This window comes from Sardina pilchardus, chromosome 9, assembly GCF_963854185.1.
Source record: "Sardina pilchardus chromosome 9, fSarPil1.1, whole genome shotgun sequence".
In the NCBI taxonomy this organism is placed as follows: Eukaryota; Metazoa; Chordata; class Actinopteri; order Clupeiformes; family Clupeidae; genus Sardina; species Sardina pilchardus.
This window is the reverse complement of record NC_085002.1, coordinates 31,779,681-31,803,549: the sequence shown is the minus strand read 5'-3', so window position 1 is coordinate 31,803,549 and position 23,869 is coordinate 31,779,681. Positions and strand designations below refer to the sequence as shown.

The window sequence follows — 23,869 nt, the reverse complement described above, 5'->3', positions numbered from 1 at the left end:
AGCGGGTATACTGTAGGCCTACTCCTGGTACAGGACAGAGTCATCACTTCTGCATCCTATTGGCAAATCAGATGACATTCACAGCTGTCTAATAACCAGAAAAGGTTGAGAAGCTGTGTAGAATGTGAATAAAAACAGAATGTAATAATCTGCCAGCAACCTGTAAATGATATCAATAAATAAATATTGATTTGCGGTGCTATGGTAGCTCTTCTCGACAAAATAGCATAACTCGACATGACACCGGCCCCATTCGTCTTTGTAAGGACTTTTTCTATTTTGTCCTTATTATTTTTGTCAGAATGCACCAGAATGCTTCATTTGTATGTGAAAATCACAAAAAAATCGTTGTCACAGTTCAAACGACTCTGTACGCATTTGGATAGTCCTTCAACCAATCAGACCAATTATCTGGGTGTGCCTGGTGTATAAGCTAGTTTGTGATTGGTTCCAACAAACGTGGACAGGAAGCAGGAGAGGTAAATGTGCAGGTTTCCAGCCTGAGCTGCAGGGCGAAATCCAGTCACCGGCGGATTGGGCTGGGTTTACTCGGTTACTCGGTTCCTTAACATTTACAGAATTTTGTTAAATGAAGAGGTGAAGCAGTAGTCTGGCTATCACCATACTAAGCTCAATCTTATTTCTGCTCTGACTCTGAACGCTTGGATAGTCCCTCAACCAATCAGGGTTTACCTAGCCCAGTGAAGCAGAACAATGGTAAACATTCCCTCTACCAAATGTTTTTGAAAAATGTTGCTGGCATCAAATTGAAAATTAACATATATTTTCCATGAAATAGTAAATATTTTCATTTTCAACATCTGATGTGTTGTCCATGTCCTTTTTGAGACTTGGATATTGTCATATACTGCTTTTATTTGCATTTTACACAAAGTCCCTGACTGGCTACTCAAGGGCATTGAGTCTGAGTAATCTGTATTCAACTTCACAATTGTGACTAAAAAATAAGGTATTTTTTTGTTTTCTCCAGCATTGACCAAAATCTAAGTCATTCCTTTTTTGTCTTATTTCCTATCAGCACTAATAGTTAACCTCTGATTAAACACGCACACACACATGCACACACACAAGCACACACAGACACACAGACACACAGACACACAGACACACACACACACACACACACACACACACATGCATGCGTACATGTAAGCCTTGTAGTCTCCTCCAATCTTCTGGACCCTGATGTCATATTTAGCATCGATGAACGGTTCTGTGGTGGTGTAGGTCTGGGTTATAGCCACCACACTAGCAATGTCCTGGAAGTCACTATGATTGTCCACTTTGACCTAAGAACCAGGCACACCAAAGAGGAAGGTATTAGAGAAGAAGTAATACATGGCAATATTACCTAGTTACTAAGGAACTCTATTGTTAAATAACTGGATTACCACACTGACATGTTATTAAATGTGCTACATATGTGAACCTCTTGAATCTGCTAGATTGATGACAATGCACAATCACAAGCCTAGCGACAGTCTTACCTTGCCCATACCGGAATGGGCATGGCCAATTTTGACCACCACTGGGAATGTGGGCATGGATATCTGAAAAAAGAAAGCATTATCCCAGCATTAATCACTGTCAGTAATTGTGTAATTGTAGATTACAGGACCAAATCATCAACTGCAAAGTCAAGCGTTCATGGGATATTTTTGATAGTAAGTCACATTGTCAGGCATGACCATCTCAGAAATGTGACAGCATGAGAGCATGCTTAATGACAGTACTCTACATGCATGCACACCAGTGATGTGCGGGTACGGGCAACTCGGACCGCAAAAAATAATTATTAAAATACTGTACCCAATCCGCTTCCCTACCCGCTTACTGTAAAAAGTAGTCTAACTTAGTCGTAGCGTCATTGAGCTACGCAAAACTGGTATCTCATATGCATGTAAAACATTATAGGCCTAATTAGGCTATAGCCTAGTGATTGCTCAGAATTTGGGAAACATGCATTTAGTCTACCCTTTTTTGTTCCGTGTCAGCATTCATCGAAAAATTAGGCTATTTGATTCAACACTGAAAATAATTAGCCTAAGGATTTTCCTATAGCCTACAAATTCTGTTTCAGCCGTCCCTCACATGAATGCCTTGAAGCTCTCTCAAGCATGAAATGCAGGCATAGAATATTATTAAGAAACTCTTTATTAACGTCTTCATCAATGGACCAAAACAAAAACCAAAACCAAAATCCAGAGCCCGATTGAGTGCGTCAAAAACACACCTCTCTGTTACATTGCTCTGCGATTAGAAATTGCACGAAAGAGCAGACGTGAGGCTTTCCAACGAGCCACTTTATAAGTTGCGCAAGGACGCACATTGCATGCTCAAACCAATTGTACTGTAGGCTATACCTTGTTGACATTAAGTTAAGAAGTATTTCCTGATTGGGGAAACTTTTAGTTTATTTTTCTTTCAGCCCATGGTTCCATAATACCATTCGACCTTGCTGCAAATTATCAGACTTGGGAAGCGCATCGCATCGGCAACTTCACTCAGTAGCCGAATTTTCTGTCGAGGCCAGCAGTTCGAGGAAAAAGCTGCAGATCATAGACAGAGAAAGTGTATGCTCTGAGAACAGAACACAACTGCATGTCAAGTGTAGCCAAGGGTCTGTCTACGCAGAAACAATAAGTGCATTTCTACATGTTAAAAAATGTGGGGGATAGAATCGCGTTTCAGTGGGGATGCCGCAAGTTATGTCTTTCTCTTCTAAAGAAAATGATGTGTACGATTATTAACGGCATATTCATTTTAACCGACCCGACCAAACATGACCCGAATATCATTAAAAATATTTTTTCTTGACCCATAACCGCGGGTGACCGCGGTCGCCCGCTCGATTTGGATCAGCCCGCGCATCACTGATGCACGCGCGCGCGCACACACACACACACACACACACACACACACACACACACACACACACACACACACACACACACACACACACACACACACACACACACACACACACACACACACACACACACACACACACACACAGTTGGGAGTTTCAAAGGTATGGGCTGTAACTATCAGGCATATGGGATAAGAATACACTGGGTCATTAAGAATACTGATATGCGGTCAGATGATCTCTGAAGCGGATGTCCACTTTTCTAGTGTCAACATTACAGCATTCTTTAGACGAAACTTTCAAACGTCAAAACTTGAACCCTTTAGCAGTACTGTGCAATCAAGGCCCTTTCAGAGTCTAGAGGCACTCCCTTATTTCTTACGGTATCTATCTACTATGTGTCCAATCACTTATTGACATTAGGTGGAACCAGGAAGCAAGTGTAAACAGCCATCAGAATTGCGTTTAAAGTATTGCTTGGTCATCTATCAAACTTTCATTTATGGTTCTGACCAATCTTCTAGGGATTATGTTGTTGGTGAGTGATGTTGGTATTGGTGAGTATGCGTGTGCGTGTGTGAGCGTGTATGTGTGTGTGTGTGTGTGTGTGTGTGTGGGAAAAACATTCATCTGGTGTTTACAGATAAAGTGCGGCTAGGATAAATTGCATAAAGCTATGGCATTATATGAGCCACAAGTGGGTCTACTTAGAGGAGCTTAGAGACGACTGGTGATGTGTGTCATAAGACAGTTATCTAAGCTGTGTGTAGCAGTCTCTTATTTCTATATCAAATATTCCACTGGTGCTGTGTGCTGTGTGCAGGAGCACCTGAGCAAGAGCTCTCTCAGGCATACAGCATATGGAATGTTGTGAGTCCACACATTCTGTCATTTTGACTCCAGTAATTGTATGTGTATGTGTTTCTATATGGTATCTGACTGCCAAAATCAATTCTCCCTGCACTGCTTCACCCTCTGACAGCATTCTGTATCTAGAACTGAGATTTAACTTCTTCCCCTCATCGGATGATTTTGAACTTGTACGTCTGGGTGACCCTGGGCTGTCTGTCTGTGAATCATGCCAATAATATTTTGGGCAGGTGTGATGCCTGCAGCGTTGTTTGTCTCATACCTGCACAGAAAACTAATGATACAGGGCTGGCATCCAGCAATGCAATTTAACAGCAAATGACAGACTGAGAGGGAGATCATATTTCCTCACCTTTATGGTCCATTAATGCGTTTCAAAGTAACAGAGCGTTCTCAGCCCAACCTGTTATCTAACACTGACAGTGCACAGCAATGGCAACTGAGACAGTAAGGACTGCAGACACACACATCCCAACAGCAAAGGGCTGCTGCTATAGGTGAAAAACACGGGTGATGGTCTGGAGTTCATTCATGATTTCTTTTTTTTTCTTTTTTTTGGTCTGCATGTACTTAGTGAGTCAAGGCACAGGGTGCTCATGTAACTGGTGACCATTCTGTGGGGGCTGAGACTAGGGGAAGGAGGGGCATGTTTTTCCCCTTCTTTTTTCTTCTTTTTTTTTGGTTGAGGCAGTCCCTCCCACGGACAAAGATGAAAGCTACATAAGGGGTTCCCTGTCTCAATCTCTCAGGATCCAGAGTGGAGAGAAGGAGAGAGGTGAAACAGAGAGGAGAGCAAGATTGAGAGGGACAGAAAGAGTGAGACAGAGAAAAAAAAGAGTGCAGACAGCAGAGCTTTGACGTAAGACTCAGAGTCAGTGCATTGGAAGTGCAAACTGCCATTTTCTTCATCCTTCCCATCTTCACAAGCACAGCCAACCCGACCAGTCGCTAGTCAGCCTCCCCTCCTCCCCTCTCTGGTGCACTCCACTCTAGCGGGGACCCTCGGAGACTTTGTGCAGGACCTTAATCCTCAGTGGCAGGGCAGGCAGCCGTGAGCGACGACATGGGAGTCCCTGTGCCCGCATGCGTGCTGCTGGGGCTGGCGCTGCTCCTCTCCCTGGGCTTGGACACGGCGGTGGAGGGCTGCAGCTGCCACCCAGCACACCCCCAGCAACACTTCTGCTACTCGGACGTGGGTAAGTGCACGCCGCGCGCACCACTCGATGCCTTCTACTGCTACCTGTGGGCCGTTTGGAGAGGGCTGTTTGTGACTGAGGCACGGCATGGTCTAGCTGGGGATTTGCTGGCTATAATAACAGTATTAGTGCACATGTATAATGTGAGACCAGCATGCAAAGTTCCAGACAAATGGCTGTTGTGGTGGCAAAATGAATTTTCAGTATTTGTTACTGTGTGGGATTCACATGGGATTTAAATACATCCTATTGGATTTGGTTACAAATTGTGAAGGCCAAATTTTGATGAGTGGATAATCTACTGTTTTAAAGAGAATTCAAATTTGAACATTTCCGGAAATAAATACAAAATTCTCTTAGATCACCAACTTTCCTTCCTTCCTCCCGCCGCCTCTCTTTGATTTCCTCCATGTCTGCCCCTGTCCTTCTCTATTCTCATGCTCTTCTTCTCTTGGCAAGCCAAAATCAACAGTGCCATTTGACTTTGTGTCCTCAGAAACATGTTGGACAGTGCTGGAGTCCGTCACATGGAGTGGAAAGCCCAGTGTACATGTCAAAAAGTCAGAGAGAGAGAGAGAGGGAGGGAGAGAGATTGTGAAGCTGTGTATGTTTTAGGCTAAATTGGATAGACAGTTTCAGAGCCACAGTGAGCTATTCATTTTCGGTGCAGAGGAGGCACTGGAAAAAATGTGGGCTTATCCACCTCCGATTTACCTTTAGGAAGAGAAATGAAACTGGACTGATCAAATAATTGGCATGGAAATGAAAGAATTTCACATGGAGCTTTCTCTCTGACAATAAAACTTAGAACAGTCGAGAGAGTCGAGAGACACAACAAACAAGGCCAGCTGATCTCCCAGTGTGTCCTCACACTGCTACAACAAGTCAAGCACGTGAATTCTCATGTCAGACTAACTTCAGTGTATTAGGCTCGTTGTCAAACTTCAGAGGGCAGTATCTCTATAATGCTGCCAAGATTATTTGATAAACCCATCTTAAGGAAACTACAGGACAAAGTGCAGAAAACTAGCATATATGTTTAGCACATTTCTATGAAACCGATGATAAAAACATAACATACTGGAGCTTTAACCACCACTGGCTGGCTAAAAGAGTGGGAACTGGGTTGTAGAGACAAACACATAACTGAATTTGGGTCAGTTGTTTGAGGGCAGTGCTTTGAGCTGAAGTTTGCATGGCACAATTCATAGATATATGGGCACAATTAATGTAATACTGTAAGCCAAGGTCTGTGGAATCTGCCTAGGAACCCCTTTGGTGACCCAAGGCGACTGTTAGTGTCTGTCCTGTCAGCCATACTGCTTGGATCTTAACAGGAGCAACCAGAGGAGCCATTAGCCCAGCCTTGGGCTGCAGAGTGCTAAAGTTCTACTGACTGGAGAGGGTCCAGGCTGTGCAAAGAGTAAATGTACTACATGAGTCTCAAAAGTCCCACGCCATTAGCATTTCTATAGGCCAGGCCAGGTGCTCGGCATACTAATTGGCCACTTTAAAGACCCTGACAGGATATCTTTGTGAACATGACAAGGCTCGCGATTCATTGTGATTGTGAAGGTAATACATCTGTTATTCAGCAAATAAAGCAACTTTTTTCTTATATTACCATCTTGCTGATAGCTAAAAGGAACCCTAGCCAAGCTGTTAGAAACGATCATGCCATAGAATTGAGAGTGCACCATTTGTTGTGATGAATGAACCACAGACGGGAGAGAAATGGTGGCCTCATAGGCCTTAACAATGTTTCAGATGTTTTGGAATGATATCACTTCAAGACTCCTCTCTGACATAGACCTGCCCAAACAGAAGACAGTAAGGCATTTTCATAACTTTTGATTCTTTAAAGGTCCTCAAACTCAACATACTACTTCAGCCGAAAAATGTGGCAATAGCTGCAAAAACACTGGGTGTTATGTCCTAATATGAACTACAAGCCTTATAGCAGTTATTGGTCCTCATTCCCATCTGGAACCCAATAGCATAGCTGACAGAATGGAACCTAGAGAACAGACCACTACTCCTCCATGTCTTATACTAGTGGTAATGTAGCAGTGTCCTGGGCTGTTGTGCCTCTTGTCTCGCGTTAGACGTGTTTACATAACTGGGAGAAGAAAACCCCGCTGAGGCACTGGAGCCCTTTCGTCACTCTGTAGTCCCAGCACATAAGGGTCGCAATAAGAACACAGCCGGCCTAATCTTATGCTGGATTTAAATACAAACATGTCATAAGTAAACAAAGACAGGGATTAGTGTAAGAATAAAGGATTTCTCAGAATGAGAGTTGTTGTTGGAATTGCTCTTGCCCTTGCTCTCTATCTAGCAGCTAATCCTCCCAAGAAAAGAGAACCAAGTAGAAAAGTATGATTTGCCAATATACAGAAACGTATTTGTCTGCAGTTATGTCATTTGTGTCAGTCCTCGGCAATACAAAACATGACATGCTCTAGCTTTACCGTTATTTGTCTTTATTTGTAATTGAGATAAGAACAGGAGCGAACGCTATGCTATACGAGTCCCCTCATTCAGCATTCACTGAGGCTGTGCTACCACTGCAGGTGATTTGCCAATAATAATGTGTGACAACAGCCCTCGAGAGGCTCGTAATGAAAGCGCCGCAGGAGAGCACAGGACTCATTAACATGCCAGATGAGCATTATGCTGGCCACCATTACTAATAAATGCAGATTGAAAGTGTCTGGTGTAAAGTTTGGCAGTGGCTCAGATTTGAACCAGGGCTGTTTACAGAGGCTCTGCCTCACAGCCACTACACTATAAGACACATGTTGTGACTGACACACATGGTGCCAAGTTGTGGTGCCCCAAACACGCTGTAAATGTTCTACTGAGGGTTTCATTTTCCCCAATTGCGCTGCATTCATGTCTGTATCCTTAAGCAGATGTTAGCCTGTAGTGCGGAAGTGCCCAAATCTGTACCTTTGATATTTAATGATATCATAACAAAAGACCAAATGTTTCTGAAGTGAGGGAAGTGACCCGTGTTTGCATTATTTGAACGTTGTAAGAAATTAGCTAGAGTATATTCCATATCAATATGCAAAATCATTAGTTGCAGCTTGAGGTGACATGTTTAGATGTTATGGCTAAAGTCTGTCTGACATGGTGTGAGTTTCAAATATGAAAACATATCAAGCGCAACATAAGGACAATAACTACTACACATTTCACCTCAAGTAAAATGTCTGTTAGATAGTCATAATTCCTTTCATGTAAGTGACAGTTTAACAGTACAGTGTACAGTATATACACAACTGAACTGAAGACCTTGTGCAATGGCACTTTCTCCCATCACTACTCCTGTAATCACATGGGAACATGGAGAGGAGGGAGAAAGTCTGTGAGGACACATTTTGAGAAATCAGAGTTCAAGAGGCAACTGGATATTTGCAGACATAATCAATTCACCTGAGACTGGCAAGCAGAAAAGTGCACAAGGGTTATAGAGGACTTATGAAAACTCTGGTAATGTTTAATGCTGTTTAGTTTCAACAATGGTTCGCAACACATTGATAAACATACAGCTGAAATTGGGATAGAGTGAAATATATTTAGCTTCTTTAAAAAAAAAAAAAATTAAAAAAAACTTTGGTCAGGTTTAGTGTAAATCCGACCAACTCCCCTCTTCATCCACATACAAGTGCAGGTAGTTTGGGCACCCGACAAACATAGACAGGGCTACAAATAACAGCCCTGTTGCACGCTCCTAGACAGCGGCCACTGGCACGGTCCCATTAAAGGGTTACAACTGACAGCACAGCACTGACTCTGTGGGGCTGGAGATGTGAAAGTCAAGCTGTGCTGGGAATATGTCACCGGCAGGCCTCACAGGGAGAAGCCTGCCCAGCTGGATGAGCTTTCCAGCCTCTGTCAGGGACAAAGGAGATCGGAATGACAGATATGAGCTTGTAATTGTAAGCTAATACCCCCTGGTTGCACACAGCATAGTCCAAAACACCTCAAAAATGGCTTCTTTGACTGATATACCTGTTTGTGCTTGTGCTCATGATTTGTGCTCTATGGATCACAGCAGTCTGCTTGGTAGGGTTACTAGAGTCAGAAATCCTGTTTTAGAACAATGTGGGCCTTTCTTCTGCTGGGGCGCCCAAAGGGTAGGGACAGGTACTTGTGATGCAAAACGTGTTCCGATTTATACTCCAGTGTTGAGGAAGCATTAACAGCCAGGGGAGCGGTGGGGTTCAGTGTGCCAGTGGTCTACTAGCCGTGCAGGTCTCTGCCTACAGTCACACATACATGTAGGATCAAATAGCATCACAGCCACAGAGCAGCGTCTGCTGTTAAATGGTCAGCTTGTAAAGCCTACCCAAGCACTGGTCCCACACACTATCAGTGTGTGTGTGTGTGTGTGTGTGTGTGTGTGTGTGTGTGTGTGTGTGTGTGTGTGTGTGTGTGTGTGTGTGTGTGTGTGTGTGTGTGTGTGTGTGTGTGTGTGTGTGTGTGTGTGTGTGTGTGTGTGTGTGTGTGTGTGTATGTGTATGTGTATGTTATTGCATTTGAACAATGTAATGAAATCCAGACTTGGTTGACTTCAACTGATGCTTTTTGTTTGAAACCAAGCGGAGGAAAAACTACTATCCGATGTATTTTTTTCACATTGCTATGCTTGTAACTGCTTTACTAATGAAAAGTCATGTTTAATTTATCAGTGATTCGAGCAAAGATATCAGGAGAGAAGATTGTGTCTCCAAGCAATACCTCTTCCCCTTACATGAAGATGGTCCAATATGAAATTAAACTCATTAAGGTAAGGAGCGAGATTGGCCAACTGAATTTCAACCACTTTAAATCTCTCTGTCACAGCCATGTCCTCCTGTTTGACTTTCATGATGAAGCCTCCCAGCGAGACCAATATGGGATGTGATGAGATCAGAGAAACACCTCAGGCTTTCTTTGACATTATATCATTGCATCTAGTAATAATTAAAGAGATTTTTCTCATCGCCTGTCTTGTTCCACTCACATCCCAACTCATTCAATCCAAACCCATGCAGACAGCCTCCAGGTTACAAATCTATTTAGTCTGACAGAAAGAGAAAATGAAGAAAACGTCACAAGCGCTCAATAATGTAATCACAGGCAATACAATTTCACTAGCGTTCCTATAGAAATGCCATGGTGGTGATATGTCACTCTGTCATGTTGAATTCAGTTACTCTCTCCTTCTTCATCAATCAGGCTGCTGTCAAGACCACCTCTCTGCCATGTTCAAAATAATGCAATTGAAGCTGCTATAATGTTGATAGATAATAACATAATGATGGTTTATCATTCTTGCAGATGTTTAAAGGCTTTGATAAAGTTAAGGACATCCAGTACGTCTACACCCCACTTTACTCCTCTCTTTGCGGAGTCAAGCTGGATTCCAATAACAAAATCCAATACCTACTGTCAGGTAGAGTTCCTTTTTCTCTAGTTTCTGTTCAGTTCTTTAGTTGTTGTTTTTTTTCTGTAGACTGTTATGACTCATCACACACTGAAACAGTAGCACAGTTGTATCAATGCTTATCACTTGTGCTGATCAACATCCTGCTAGACTTATATCATTATCATTGCTGTTCTGCAGGGCATATTCGCAGAGATGGAAAAGTCTCAATTGGACTTTGTGACTTCACTGAACCATGGGACAACTTGTCACTAACCCAAAAGAAGAATCTCAATTACAGATATCAAATGGGCTGTGACTGCAGAGTAAGTCTGGCTGATATCTTCAGACGCCTTTAACGCTTTAATGATATTCTGCACAAGACGGCTGTTTTCACATGTCACATCAGAGATCAACTATATAGCTATTAAGTCATCTCCTCTCAAATAACTGTTCCATCTAAGTACTGCACAGTACTAAATAACTGTTGCCATAGCTTCATAATGGACTGAAAGTCCCTTAGCGATATATAATTATTCATAAGGGAACAAAAGATAAATGCCTCATGTGTCATGTACTGTAAGCTGATGGTTTTTATTTACTAAGAGAAGACCTGACCTAAACTGATCCAAATGCAATGACTAACTGTTGGCCCTGCCCTGTCTCTCAGATCGCTCCATGCTACACGGTGCCCTGTTCCACGACCACCGATAGCGAGTGCTTGTGGACGGACTGGGTGCTGGACAACAGCCTCAGCGGGGAGCAGGCCCGGCAGCACGCCTGCATCAAGCGCAGCGACGGCTCCTGCGGCTGGTACCAGGGCGGGCCTCCTCCGGAGAAGGACTTGCTCGACCTGTCTGACCCCTGAGGGCGGCGTCGCGCTCACCCCTCTCACCCATCCGCCAGGCGAGGCAGCGGGCCGCATGGGTCTCTATTCTCCCATCTCTATTTATCTTACGCTCTGATCTCCACCACTCAGCGGCTTCAAAGATCTGTGTTCAAGACGTGCAGGGTCCACCTGGCCACTATTATGAATGTAGGAAAGAGAGTGCCCATCAGAAGACAGATGTTTCAAATCTACACATCAGCCCTGGTCAGGGTTTCATGCTGACTTTGCTTGTCTTTGCTTGATTCGACAGTGTAATATACGGTGACAGTTTGGTCTTTTCCTCTTGTCTTTTCAAATCTGCTCTAAAAGAAAGATCCATTCCAGTGGAACACTTTCCCTAGAGTGCAATAGAAACACTGGAATTGTGAAAAAAAAAGTCTGTTTTGAGGATGAAAATATTGCCATAACCATGAACATTTCTCATCGCTGCATACAGCAATTCTGTACAGTATGTACACTTAAATGTGTATGCATATTTTGGACACCTGGAACTTCAGTGTGAATTCTGTATACAAATGTGCATATTTCTATTATTTGGACATTAACTCTGAGCACAAAAGAGTTAGATTAGCATAGAAATCACCCATTAGATTATAATTGAAGCCTCCTTGATAACTTCTTTCTGTGATTTTGCCTTGTGATCTTGTTTCATTGTGCGATGGTTTGTTTTTTTTCTTGTGCCAAAAAGCTAATACATTGCTTTAACATAAGCAGACGTAGAAGCCATGTAGGAAATGATTTTGTATACAAAAAGTTTGTATGGGTATTTATGTTTCCTTTTGCTGTCAATATAGTTTTCTATACGTACCAAAAATATTGTATGTAAAGTTTAACTAGGACTTTCAAAAAAACATTTCAAATATTCTTCAAACGATACTTTATCTTCTGTGCAATGCTAGCCTGGATGCTAGCTCTTTCAGCATATAGACCACGTACTGTCTCGCATCTGCAGAGATTGACTAGCATCCAGACTAACACTATGTCCCTTCATTCAATAAAAAATATTCACTTACAATAAGGAATAAACTACAGCTCGATTTCTTTTTTTATGCACAAAATGTCTCCGTGTATGTCCTATCTGGGAGGCTAAATCAACTTATCTTGTCTGGATTGTCATGACCATTCTCACTTGCGGCCACAGGAACACTTACATAATAATGACATCATCATCGGTATTTCTTCACTGTCTGATACATAATACAGAACAAGACTGAACAAGACATGTTCACTGTAGTCTGTGATGCTGCCATCATGCGTAGTTCAATGAAGACCTGCTTACCATGTCCTTGTGGTTTGGATAGTAAGTCTGCTCAATAAGTGGGAATTTATCAGGGCCAAGCTTCTTGCAAGTGCCGATGAGTTGAGCAAACTGATGGAGGAAAAAGAAAAAGGAAAATTCAATAATGACAGTTTGTGCTTCTAGTTATACATTCAAGCCCTGTCAGTATGCCAGCAGACCTTACAGTAAGCATAGGCTATTCACTGTCAACATGAGGTTTGTCACACATCTAGGAAACCCATTTCATTTGAATACAGCAGCAGGACAGCAGCAGAAAAAGGCGTCTGCATTTCCCCCATCTCGGGTCACTTGCACAACACTTCACCCATGGTACATATCAACACTTATTATAGCGGTTTTGGTCAATCTAAGCACCAGATGAGGCTAAACAAAGGGAGGAAGCCTCACCGCCCATGGCTTGTCACATAGGTTATAAATGGACTCCAGGGAATTGACACTGGGGACACCGGCGTACTGCAGCCCGATGATCATGTTGCGGAAATCCTCGTTCTTTGCCATGCTGTAGGCATGTTGTCGGATGAGAACAAAATCAGGCTTGAAGGACCTAAAGGGCAAACGCGAACAGGAGAAATTAGAGAGGATATGAGTGACCCTGGAATGAAGAGAGACCATTGTGCACATGAAACTGGAGTGCTGGTTAGTAAAAATGTCAACACTCTACAATGGAACAACAGATTATCTTGCACCATGCTTTATTTCTTATTTACTGTAGAACACATTTACTAGTCACACATCATAACATGCAGAACTAGTTCAACAAAACTGAAATGACTGAAATTTTAGATAGAAAAGATACTGGAGAGAGAGAGAGAGAAAGAGAAAGAGAGAAAGAGAGAGAGAGAGAGAAAGGAAATGAAGAAAAACAGAGCGAAGGCTTCTCAGGTCACTGCACAAGTGATGGTGATAGGAGATGCTGCCTGTTGGTTCTTCTTTTGTGTGAGGGTGTGTGTGTGCGAGGTAAACACGGGCACAGTTTGATGAACACCAAGTCTTCGTGCGCACAGAATATAAATGAGCCCTAATGAGGCTCAATGAGGCACCGCAGTGAGAAACACTCTGTCTCCCAGCGCCTATGAGTGTGTGTGTGTGTGTGTGTGTGTGTGTGTGAGTGTGTGAGAGAGAGAGAGAGAGAGAGAGAGAGAGAGAGAGAGAGAGTAATCACTACTTCCTACTAGTTTTGGCAATGTTTTTAAACAGTACCTTTATGTTTTCTTTAGTGAAACTTCATAAATCAACAGGCTTATTTCAGGAAGAGATCAGATTCTGTACACACATTACAGCTGCACCCACTGGCACTTTGAGAGACCGCTAATACGCTAATATAAAATTTGACCTGGAGTTGAACCGTGCCCATTCATAAGGTTTTTTTCTTTCTTTTTTTTTAATCACTCCCAGGCCTCTGTGACAAGGCATCAGACACAATACTAGAAGCAGGTCTTGACAGGTGCTGGGAAAATTCAATGAATGCATCTATAAAATACACTCTTATCAACTTTATGGCAATAAATCTTGATTATAGGGGATCCATGGGGCAATAAATCCAGCCCCTTACAGACATAGCCCCCCTATGATTCAGTCAGCCCCATGACTCCAGTTATTGCTCAAGCACAAGATCTTGCCATAGTCTGTCTTTATTTCCCTCTCCATTCAATACAGCAGCGGCCCCTTTGGCACATGTCTGATGGCTGCTTTGTGTCCTCTACATGATAGTAAATCCCACACTGGGAATGTTCCATATTGGGTTTGCTGTTACACAGCCAGACAGTTATGCAACTGCACAAGTGACATGTTCATTACCAGTACCGTAACTGAGGAAGAATACTGGACCCTTCCAGACTTACCGCACCACTTTAGTTCCATTCCTGATCACTTGCATGTCCACATTGCAGGTCCCATTAGCATGAGCCACAAGGTTGATCTCAGAAAAATCCGCCTGGAGAAAACAAAACCAGAGGATATACACATTACAAACAGGCATGCCAAACTAAAGGCATCACAATCTTCGATTGGGCAAAAATATTAAATATCTAATGTGAAATCTTATTACATTTATTTGTCATTTAGATTGACTTTGTGCGTTTACAGTCAACGGTAATTTTCTTGCTACAGTCCATTTCATAAATCAGAAATCATACAAAACATGGCAAGTATAGAATCAGATGCAGTCATGCATTATGTCATTCATCTCCAGCGAGTAATATGAGGCTGGTGGCACTGTTTTGACTGGGCTTGAACAATAACAGCAACCCTGAGCGATTCATTACAGTCCAGCCGCTGCAGCATTTTACAAGATGTTGTGGGCTGATTAGTTGTCTTCGCTTTTACTGTTAGTATGACACATTGTGCAATTGGGTTTCAAAATAACTCATTTAAACAGCACACTGTTGACTACTTTCCTATAAAAACACTGCAAAACATGGTTGTCTGTGAAACCAATTAGTCACTTTTAATTAAAGGTTGAGATTGAGCTACAAAATTGTAAGTGCTGGGGCCTTGTTTTTCTATACTTTGTCAAAAGGTTTCCTTAGTTTATAGTGGCGTTTGTGGCCACAATTCAGACATGAATTTTGGAACAAATTTCAGGAACTGGATAATCAATTCCATCTGAAATTGGGCTGTGGGTCTGGCAAAATAATCTGAGCTTGATAAGCAAAGAAAGACAAAAACAGATCTAGGAACTGTCCCCAAAGCTAAAGTCCGCTATGACTGCTTGGGAGCACCAAAGCTTGGGATGGTTTGGGATGGTTGTAGCCCAACATAATTGATATGGAATAGGTTTGTGACCTCTAAGATACATTTCTCCGGGTACAAAAATCTCTCTGAGGTGGAATAGCCTCAAAGCATTTAGTTTTTTGCATTAACATGAAGAATTTGTTTTAATTTTTGCAACCAGCTATAATGATGTCCAAGCTGTGTGTGCCTCCCCATTGACACTTTGTTGACTTTAAAGGGACACTTCACCGATTAGTATTAAGCTTTGTATCTTTAGAAAACCAGTCATGTTTTTGAATGGCCGTGCATCATTCCCTCAGTTTGCCTTGAGATGGGAGAAATATGGATTTCAGTGTTGGACTTCCTGCTTTCAATGATGCAAAAATCATCATTTCGCATCATTGAAAGCAGGAAGTCCTATTCATCGGTTTCATTGAAATCCGTATTTCTCCCATCTCAAGGCAAACTGAGGGAATGATGCACGGCCATTCAAAAACATGACTGGTTTTCTAAAGGTAGAAAGCTTAATGCTAATCGGTGAAGTGTCCCTTTAAGTGTGACTAATGCCTCTGTAATAGCACACACATTAGTGACGCCCCTAACCTTAATCAAATGATTACTGGGGTTTCCACAATGCAGGGAACATTTTTGACTGTAACTTTGTCACTCCTTTCAACTCCCTTGACTAATTCAATTTATGAATGTATGATCTTAGGAAGGATTTAGCTATTAATGTGAAGTGAATTTATGAGCATCCATGTTAAAGAAAGGTTAATTTATCAACATAGGTCTATTATAATAAATGCAGATCAACAGATAAAGAAAGTAAACAGCAGGTAGCAGGATTTGATAGGCCTAGTGTAAACTTGATATACCCTTTGCAGAGTATTTTCATGAAATCAATTAAGTACTCTTGTAAAAAAGTAACTGAGCCTAACCTATAGATTGCTGGCAGACATAATGGAAAATAGCAGTCTTTAGAGAAAGGGAGACAGAAGGAAACAGTGTAATGGCTACCATGTCTAATGGTAAGAGAAGCCAGACAAAGATCAAAGCAATAGCTTTAACAACCTGATGGCTTCCTTAGCTCGAAGTAAAGACCTTGTAAACAGGAATGTAATCATGATGTGGGCACACCATCAAACCAGTAATAAGGTAGCAAGACAGTAAGGCATCACTATAAACATACAGGCCTACAACAAGGCCTGATCTGATCTCTGAGAAATAGGGCAGGTACAATGTATTTTGACATTCTTAAACAGAACATTTGATCTCAGTACATATTATAATCCTCATTCTATGATATATTTCCATTGCAAATTATGAATTCATTATTTTTGTATTGAGTAATTTTGGTAAATTGCAGTGTATTACTTAGACCCACTGAAAGATTAGTTTGGGGTTACTTCAACAAATACATGTGTGTTAGTCAAATTAAGATATAAATTGAATTGAACTTAGTGAACAGGGTCTGGCATCAATTGGGAAATGTTTCAAATCGTAGCATAGTAGCTGTAGTGGACTTTGCCGTAACTTTGAAATGATTGGTCGAGCCTCACCAATCACATTGATCAGAGATCCCTAAATGTACTTCCTACTTTACCTCTAACCTTTGCAAACTGACCATAAAACCATTGGTGAAAACATTTGACATTGGAACTATCCTGTATAAGTTTATACATTCTTCTGGCATCATGTTTGCTAAATAGTTCTATTGCTGGTGGCTGAGGAAATAGGTGCATTAAGAGTGAAATGTGCAAATATATATTTGCTTGATCTAATAAAGAGACATGATGTTACAAATATTGCTTAGTTTTGCAAAAGCTGGAAAATTCTAATCAATAAGTCATTCAGAATTGGGTTCCCTCTTGTCACGCAACAACAGACTTCTGACTCGTTATTCTGAAACAATAACTGTTGCATTGCCCATCTAAACGTCTGGTGTCAAAACCTCAGTTCTCCAAGTGAGACACTGCTCTCACATACAGTATGAGTCATTTCAAATATACACACGAGAGGTGTTAAATTCCTTGTGGTAGGGGATTTCACACAGCTACCACTCAACAACCAATCCTGTTTACCATAATGAAAACAACAATCAACACTAAAGCAACCTTTGTGGGCAAAGTCACCAACAGAGTGCATTTCACTGGGGTTAACAAGCAAGCACCTTTCTCCATCATTGTTCTGTTGAATTGAGCCCATGACACCTCCAGAAGTCTCAACAGTGGTGTCTGGAGTCCCAGACCCACCCACCTCCACACTCATTATGGGTTCTCTACCAACAAATTCCTCGGTCATTACTTTTCGTTGCTGTAGCCATTTATGATCCGATCAGGACCATTGGACATTTATTCATTCAAGAGCATTGCTACATTGTCCCCAGAGCAACTCATTGTAATTGAACCCACAACTTATCTGGCCAAGTGCTGCATGCTAGCCCTAGCCTGGGAATACCCAGACGAACATTTGGCAAATTCGTAATTTGCGCTGCAGGTCCACTTGGCCAAGAGACCATTGAATCCCATTTCCAATGTCCCCAAAACACGGGCACACAAATATAATCGCAAATCCGGCATGGACATGTGTAATTCTTTGGAACTAAGTAAACAACTGCATTGAAAACCTTTCTTTACAAGATTGCTGCCATTTTAAAATGATTTGGTAAGAGTTTAATGCACCAATTTCAGTTTAACTTCACTGCTAGATATGCCCCTGCTGGAAGTCGTAAGTAACAATCATCCTCATCCAGACCCACTCTCAATTCCAACAAGGTCTGCTAACCAGGCCATGCTAACCCAGCTCCTTAACCATTATGCTATCACCGCCCCGTATACAGAACCGCAGGCCCTTGATGCGGTAACCCCCAAATACCAATACATTCCTCTGCTGTTTCTCTTCATTGCTGTAGCTGTATGCGATCCGATCACCATTCAACATATCCAAACAAACAGCTGATGAGGGCACGAACAAATACTAACAAGAAAACAATGTGTACTATCAGCACTTTATGCTTGAATGGGGAACTAGATGCACACATCTAAGTTGCTAAAACGTCTCCAAACAAGGGTTGAGGCGGCAGCGACAAGGCAGGCAGGAGCTCAACTACACCTTGGCCTGTGGCCCCCTCACACTTGACCACGCCTGAGTCAAGTTTGAGTTTCCTGCTGTGCAAAGCATACAGTACAAACAATTGGTCAAATGATCTGATATCTCTCGCCCTGTCTGTTTTAATAAGCAATGCTCGTACTGGACATAGGGCATGTAATCTCTGCTCCTCATCAGAGGAAAATGACAGAGGACAGAAGGGAGCTGCCTTGATATGTGCTCAAGACTGAGCTGCAGACACATCCTTAGGCACAGTTTGTTCTCATCAGCAGCGCATTGGAATGATCCGTGGTGAACTTGGTGCATAGGGGGCTTGCTGAAAGTGTGCACGGTGCATCCACTGTTACAAGAGCTAAAGGCAAAGGGCACTTTATGCGAGAGTAAGGGCTTGTAAGGGCTCAACAGGGTGAGCACAGAGAGCACCCAGCACCGGGAAGAGATCTCACTTTGGGACTAATGATCAAAAGACCTTCTGAGGAAGCACGTGGCTAATGGATGTGCACCTGGAGACACAACCTATAAGACAAGCTGAAATGGCTGCTAGATAACCCTTTCATGTGAAATCTCCTCAGACCAGACGTTCCCTGGCCATTTCGGAGCAATTAGAATCAGAGTGTGCCTCCCCTCTCTCACTCTGGTCAGTGTGTGACAGAGGTTTAGTGGTCAAGGAGCTGGGCTATGTGGAGTAGCCTGAAAGTTCTAGGTTCAATTCCCAGCTTCCACCGTTGTGCCCTTGAGCAAAGCACTTAACCCCAAATTGATCTGGGGACAATGCAATCCCTTGTAATATATCTGACATTATGTAAGTCACTTAGGTCAACAGCGCCTGCTAAATGAATACATGCAAATGTAAAGGCTTGGAGGGATGCATACAGCACGATGTTTGACCAGGGAGGGGCCATCACATCTGTCCTCAGTGGTAACGGATTTGTTATTGAATGATATAGCTGAGATTTTCTTGCCAGGTGAATAGACTGATGTGGGCATCCCCGTCCACTCCAAAATCATTCTGACGACATCACAGTGGAGAGTGTATTTCCCTAAGATGGGAGATCCCTGTCATTTTCATGCAGGCGCATGCTTGTATGCTGCGGGATCGACTAATCTTGTTTTAGGACGCTGAAAATCCAGGCAGTGTAGACATGATGAGTGCTGCTGGCATGAAAGCTAGTAGCCTGGGCTTTTAGCTTGATTGTCAGCGCGCTCGACTCTCGATCCGAGGTTGCGCTGTTCTGTATGGAATATCGTGCCGACCCGATAATCGGCCGTTGGACCTTGTCAGACAGTTGGGCATGGTCGAGTACTCGAGTCTGTTTGGTGCCGTGCCATCGTCAGTCGGTGTCGGTGTTCGTTTTGGCCGACTTGACGTATAGTGTCGGCCAGTGGCCATCGGCTTCAATGACCAATCTGATTGGTGGAGTCGTAGCCCTCCGAAACATCTTGGATTAAAATGACCATTGCTCGGTAGCAAGGACTTAAATTAACCATTAGCCCTAAATTCAGCGATGTAAGTTACGAGCCCATTTTGATCAACTACCCTAACATATTTATGCTAGAATAGAACTAGTAGACTACCACACAGTTGCTGAATGTAGTATGTTATTTCAGGTTAGTTTGCAACATATACAAGTTTAACCAAAGTCCTACCTAGCTACCGGACATCACTAGCCGTTCCCAGCCAAGGCGTTCACTGTTTAACTCTGCTTGTTATATAACACATAAAAACACCTACTGTAATTTCCAATTATTAGCCGCGGTTTGTGTATTTATTTTAAAACATTTCTTCAGCTATGAGGTTAGTGCAGTTACTGTAATATGGAATTAGATATGCTTTTTTTCCTAGATCGGGTAGGATCTGTAGTTCGATGGAATGAGACATAAGAAACTACAAATTTGACTTGCTTCGATGTTGTAATATATCATGCTTTCGTAAAATCATGCAACATACTCTTGGACATCGTTATTTGCTGAATAAACAAATAGTGTGCGTGCGACAGAGGAAAGTGTTGCTTTAAAAGCCCACAGAGTATGCATGTGTCTAATAACCAGAATAAATGGGTTCAGAGTTGTTTTTGAAGCCTTATATGGAAAATTGAAAAATTGAATTAGTAAAACTTTACCTGCTCAACTTTGATGTCATATTCTCCTTGAACTTTCTTTCCGCGGAAGACTTTTGCCCTGTCAAAGAAGGAAACATATTTTAAAGAGTAGATATACACTGAGGGGCCAATTTCATTAAAGGTTTTATTAAAAAGGAAGAAACAAAACAGGCTTACTTCACTAAACCAAAGCATCACCATGGCCCAATTTGCTACAATTTAGGCATGTTTTAGAGGCAACTTCTAAAGTCAGTTTGATGAGTATGGTCATGTGAGACATATTACCACAGGCTGCCTTGGGCTATGTATCATGTAGAGCCCCCCAACACTGCTACCACGCACGCACACACGCACAGACACACACACACACACACACACAAACAACCCCCCCAAAAAACACTTTTATTACTAGCAGTGCATTGAAGACTACAAATTCTTGCTGTTGTTTCAAATACTGTTTGCAACAGTGAGGTGCTATCTTGAACACTTACAGTAAATAGATAGCTAGATAGATAGATACATATATACATATGTATAGATACACTTTATTGATCCCCAAGGGGAAATTCAAGAACTTGACACCCAAGGGCCAACCTCTGTCTTCATGTCTTTCTATTGTCCCATGGCTTTATGAAAACAAACTTCAAAGGTCAAATTCCAAGCATGTGCTGGAACTTCCCATCATCTCATGCTTATCCCGTCCAAACCTGTCCATCAACACTGTGGGTGTTTCTATCCAATAAGATGTGCTAACAGCACTGTATAGAGTCCCTTCAAATCTTACAGCAACTACTGAGCAAAAATAAATATAGCAGATAAAACAAGCATAGCAACCAAATGTCAGGGCTAAAAGAAAACCGTGAGTACATATGGCAGGGCTATAAGAAAATCATGGGTACATCTGCCAGTTTTACCTCAGTGTGCTACCTTGTGCCACACTAATGAATGGACCGAATCTCAGGGAAGGCTTTTCAATGGAAAGGGTCCTTGTTCAGAGGTGTTAGGTAGCACTCTGAGTAGGACTGGACATGCCTCCATCCTTGGCATTCATCCGAGTCCTGAATGGCAGCAATGATCTTGGCAGATACAAGGGAATTTGAGCTTATGGACTCCGCTCCCCTGTTTTTCTTCATTCTATATATGAACCAGTCTCACATGACGTTCAACTAAATATTGTGGTTGTGCTGCCATCTTGTGGGCAAAGAACACACATAAAGGAAGTGACATCATTGTTATTGGTTTGCATTGGTTTTCCCAGACCTGAGGCATTCTGTGTCTAAATATTTGCCTTTTCATTTAGTTAATACAATTAATGCAAATGCAAATGCAAATTGGACTGATTTGGGTGAATCGTTATTGTTTGTAAATAGTCAGTGTTTGGAAAGTCTGGTGCTCTGCTCAAGCTCCTCTGAACTCTGTCGGCTCAGCGGACGAGTCCTGGTGAACGCACAGAGGGTGCTTTTTAGGGTCAATCTGACATCACACAGCTGGTTCATTGGGAGCCAGCCAGCTGTAGAGGTTGGACACAGATATTCACAGTCCCTCACAGATGGCCACAAGCGGACGCCCTACCAGAGCCCACTATGCAGCTCTGCAGTGGAGACGGGCTCAGTAGAGCCTCAGTAGAGCCCATGCTGCCGGACTAATCTCTGATGCAATGCCGTCGCAGGGGCTCTCAGGTCTGTCCACCTCTCTGACACATGCCTGTCCAGATTAATCCTGAGATGTTGCTGAGTTTGTGCACAGATGCATGCAAACACACACAGACACAAACAGACAGACAGACAGACACACAGACACGCAAATGCACACACACACACAAATGCACAGACACACGCACACACACACACTGGTGGTGCATCAGGTGCACAGCAAACAGCAAATGAAATATCCGGAATCAATTTTCACATTTGAGCTTGCATGACTTCAGTAATTCTGCAGAAAGGCAATATGCATTCAAAACTTCCCTTCTAAGAGAAATAACAGTCCTCGTTACAACTACATCTGCCTCAGTGATTTTGGCCAACATTACAAAACAAGTCAACATGGTAAAAAATATGATAATGCTGAAAGAGGGGCTGAAGGGGAGCTAGACTGTATGAAGTATCGAGTGCAAGGTATACAGCCAGGGGTAGATCAAACATGTTTTGTGTCAGTTGGCTCACGCAAATTTAATCCACAATCACTATACTGTAGGTTTACAGCATCATGATGAAGGCTCTGCTTTTAGTAGTAAAGGGACACCAGGGACACTCCCACAGATTGAAACCATAGAGGAAATATCTTTCAAATCAAACATTTCTCTAAACGAGATGTCACTGCACTTGTAGGCTATTGATTGGTTGATTATTTTTGTGCTTTTATAACATTAATGTATTAGCCACATGCTCAAGCTACAGTACAATCATTCTCAGACAAGTGTGAAAACAGAGGCTGTAATTACAATGGGCTTACTAATTCAGCCTCTATGATAATTCAAGGGTCTGCTGTTTCCATAATTTAGCATCCTTTTGAAAATGTAGAGAAATGTGATGCAGTGTGTGCTCTGGATAATGTGAATAAAAATATGATACAGTGCAAAACCCATACACCTTCAGCTTCATCTAAATGTCCTCCCCTATGCTTAGTGTCTTCCTTACTAATTCAGGCCAACTTGATTAGCAACTGTAATATTAGTGCTAGCAAAAGGGTCAGCCTCAATGTGCTGTAAAGACCCGATTGCTGTTTTCAGTGTCCCTCAAGGGTTTGCTGAACTGGTAAGAGAATCAATTGATTGTCATGGGAGCTATGATCTTGTGCCCTTTAGCTCGGTGAACACTTCCACCTGAATCTCACCACCTCATGATGTGAGATGGCAGCTCCTGCCGCTAAAAGAGCATGTTACATAAGCTTGGATAATCCCTCTGACTTTACATATTCACAACTGGGGGTGGGGTACAGATATCAGATAAATCAACCACCAGTTAACATCTGTACATTGTCTAGCCTAGAACGTTTCACCTGAGCACAAACTATTAGAGTTCACTCTACACATGTTATTAATCAATGAAGTCTACAAAGGCTTGACATAGGGCAGCCTCTGCATGGGAGGTGCACTCAAAGGTTACTATTAGTCCCACATGTATCTCTCTCACAGGAGTTGGTGTGGTGGACTTTGATAAGGTCAGAGCACCAATATTACACCCAAGCTCATCTAGTCTATGCTGTAAAAGTACTTCCAGCTCTGTTGGTTTAAGACATTACACCATGACCAGCGGGGCTAATTACTTTTACGCTGCAGAGATTAGATCACAGCCTCACTAATCAGTGCAGTGGTCCAGCCATGAGCAGCGCTAGAAGAGCACGACTGACGCTTGGAGAGAGCCGAGTTGTGTTGCACGGCTACAGCA

At 42.4% G+C, this 23,869-nt stretch overlaps 2 protein-coding genes across 3 annotated transcripts in view; one reads left to right on the top strand and one right to left on the bottom strand.

Moving 5' to 3' along the window:
* Window positions 1–23,869, bottom strand: part of syn2b (synapsin IIb) — a 61,543-nt gene that overhangs the window by 14,574 nt on the left and 23,100 nt on the right. For both annotated transcript variants that reach the window (XM_062544750.1, XM_062544751.1), the window contains exons 2-7: window positions 20,502–20,559; window positions 14,403–14,494; window positions 12,949–13,105; window positions 12,541–12,630; window positions 1,509–1,571; window positions 1,168–1,310 (exon numbers count right to left, since the gene is read on the bottom strand). In XM_062544750.1, coding sequence (XP_062400734.1) covers window positions 1,168–1,310; window positions 1,509–1,571; window positions 12,541–12,630; window positions 12,949–13,105; window positions 14,403–14,494; window positions 20,502–20,559 — 603 coding nt within the window. The remainder of the gene's footprint in view (window positions 1–1,167; window positions 1,311–1,508; window positions 1,572–12,540; window positions 12,631–12,948; window positions 13,106–14,402; window positions 14,495–20,501; window positions 20,560–23,869) is intronic.
* On the top strand, window positions 4,482–12,275 carry LOC134092324 (metalloproteinase inhibitor 4-like). Its single transcript, XM_062545125.1, has 5 exons — window positions 4,482–4,956; window positions 9,657–9,754; window positions 10,288–10,402; window positions 10,574–10,698; window positions 11,043–12,275. Exons 1-5 carry the CDS (start codon window positions 4,824–4,826, stop codon window positions 11,238–11,240), a joined length of 669 nt encoding a protein of 222 aa, XP_062401109.1. The 5' UTR covers window positions 4,482–4,823; the 3' UTR covers window positions 11,241–12,275.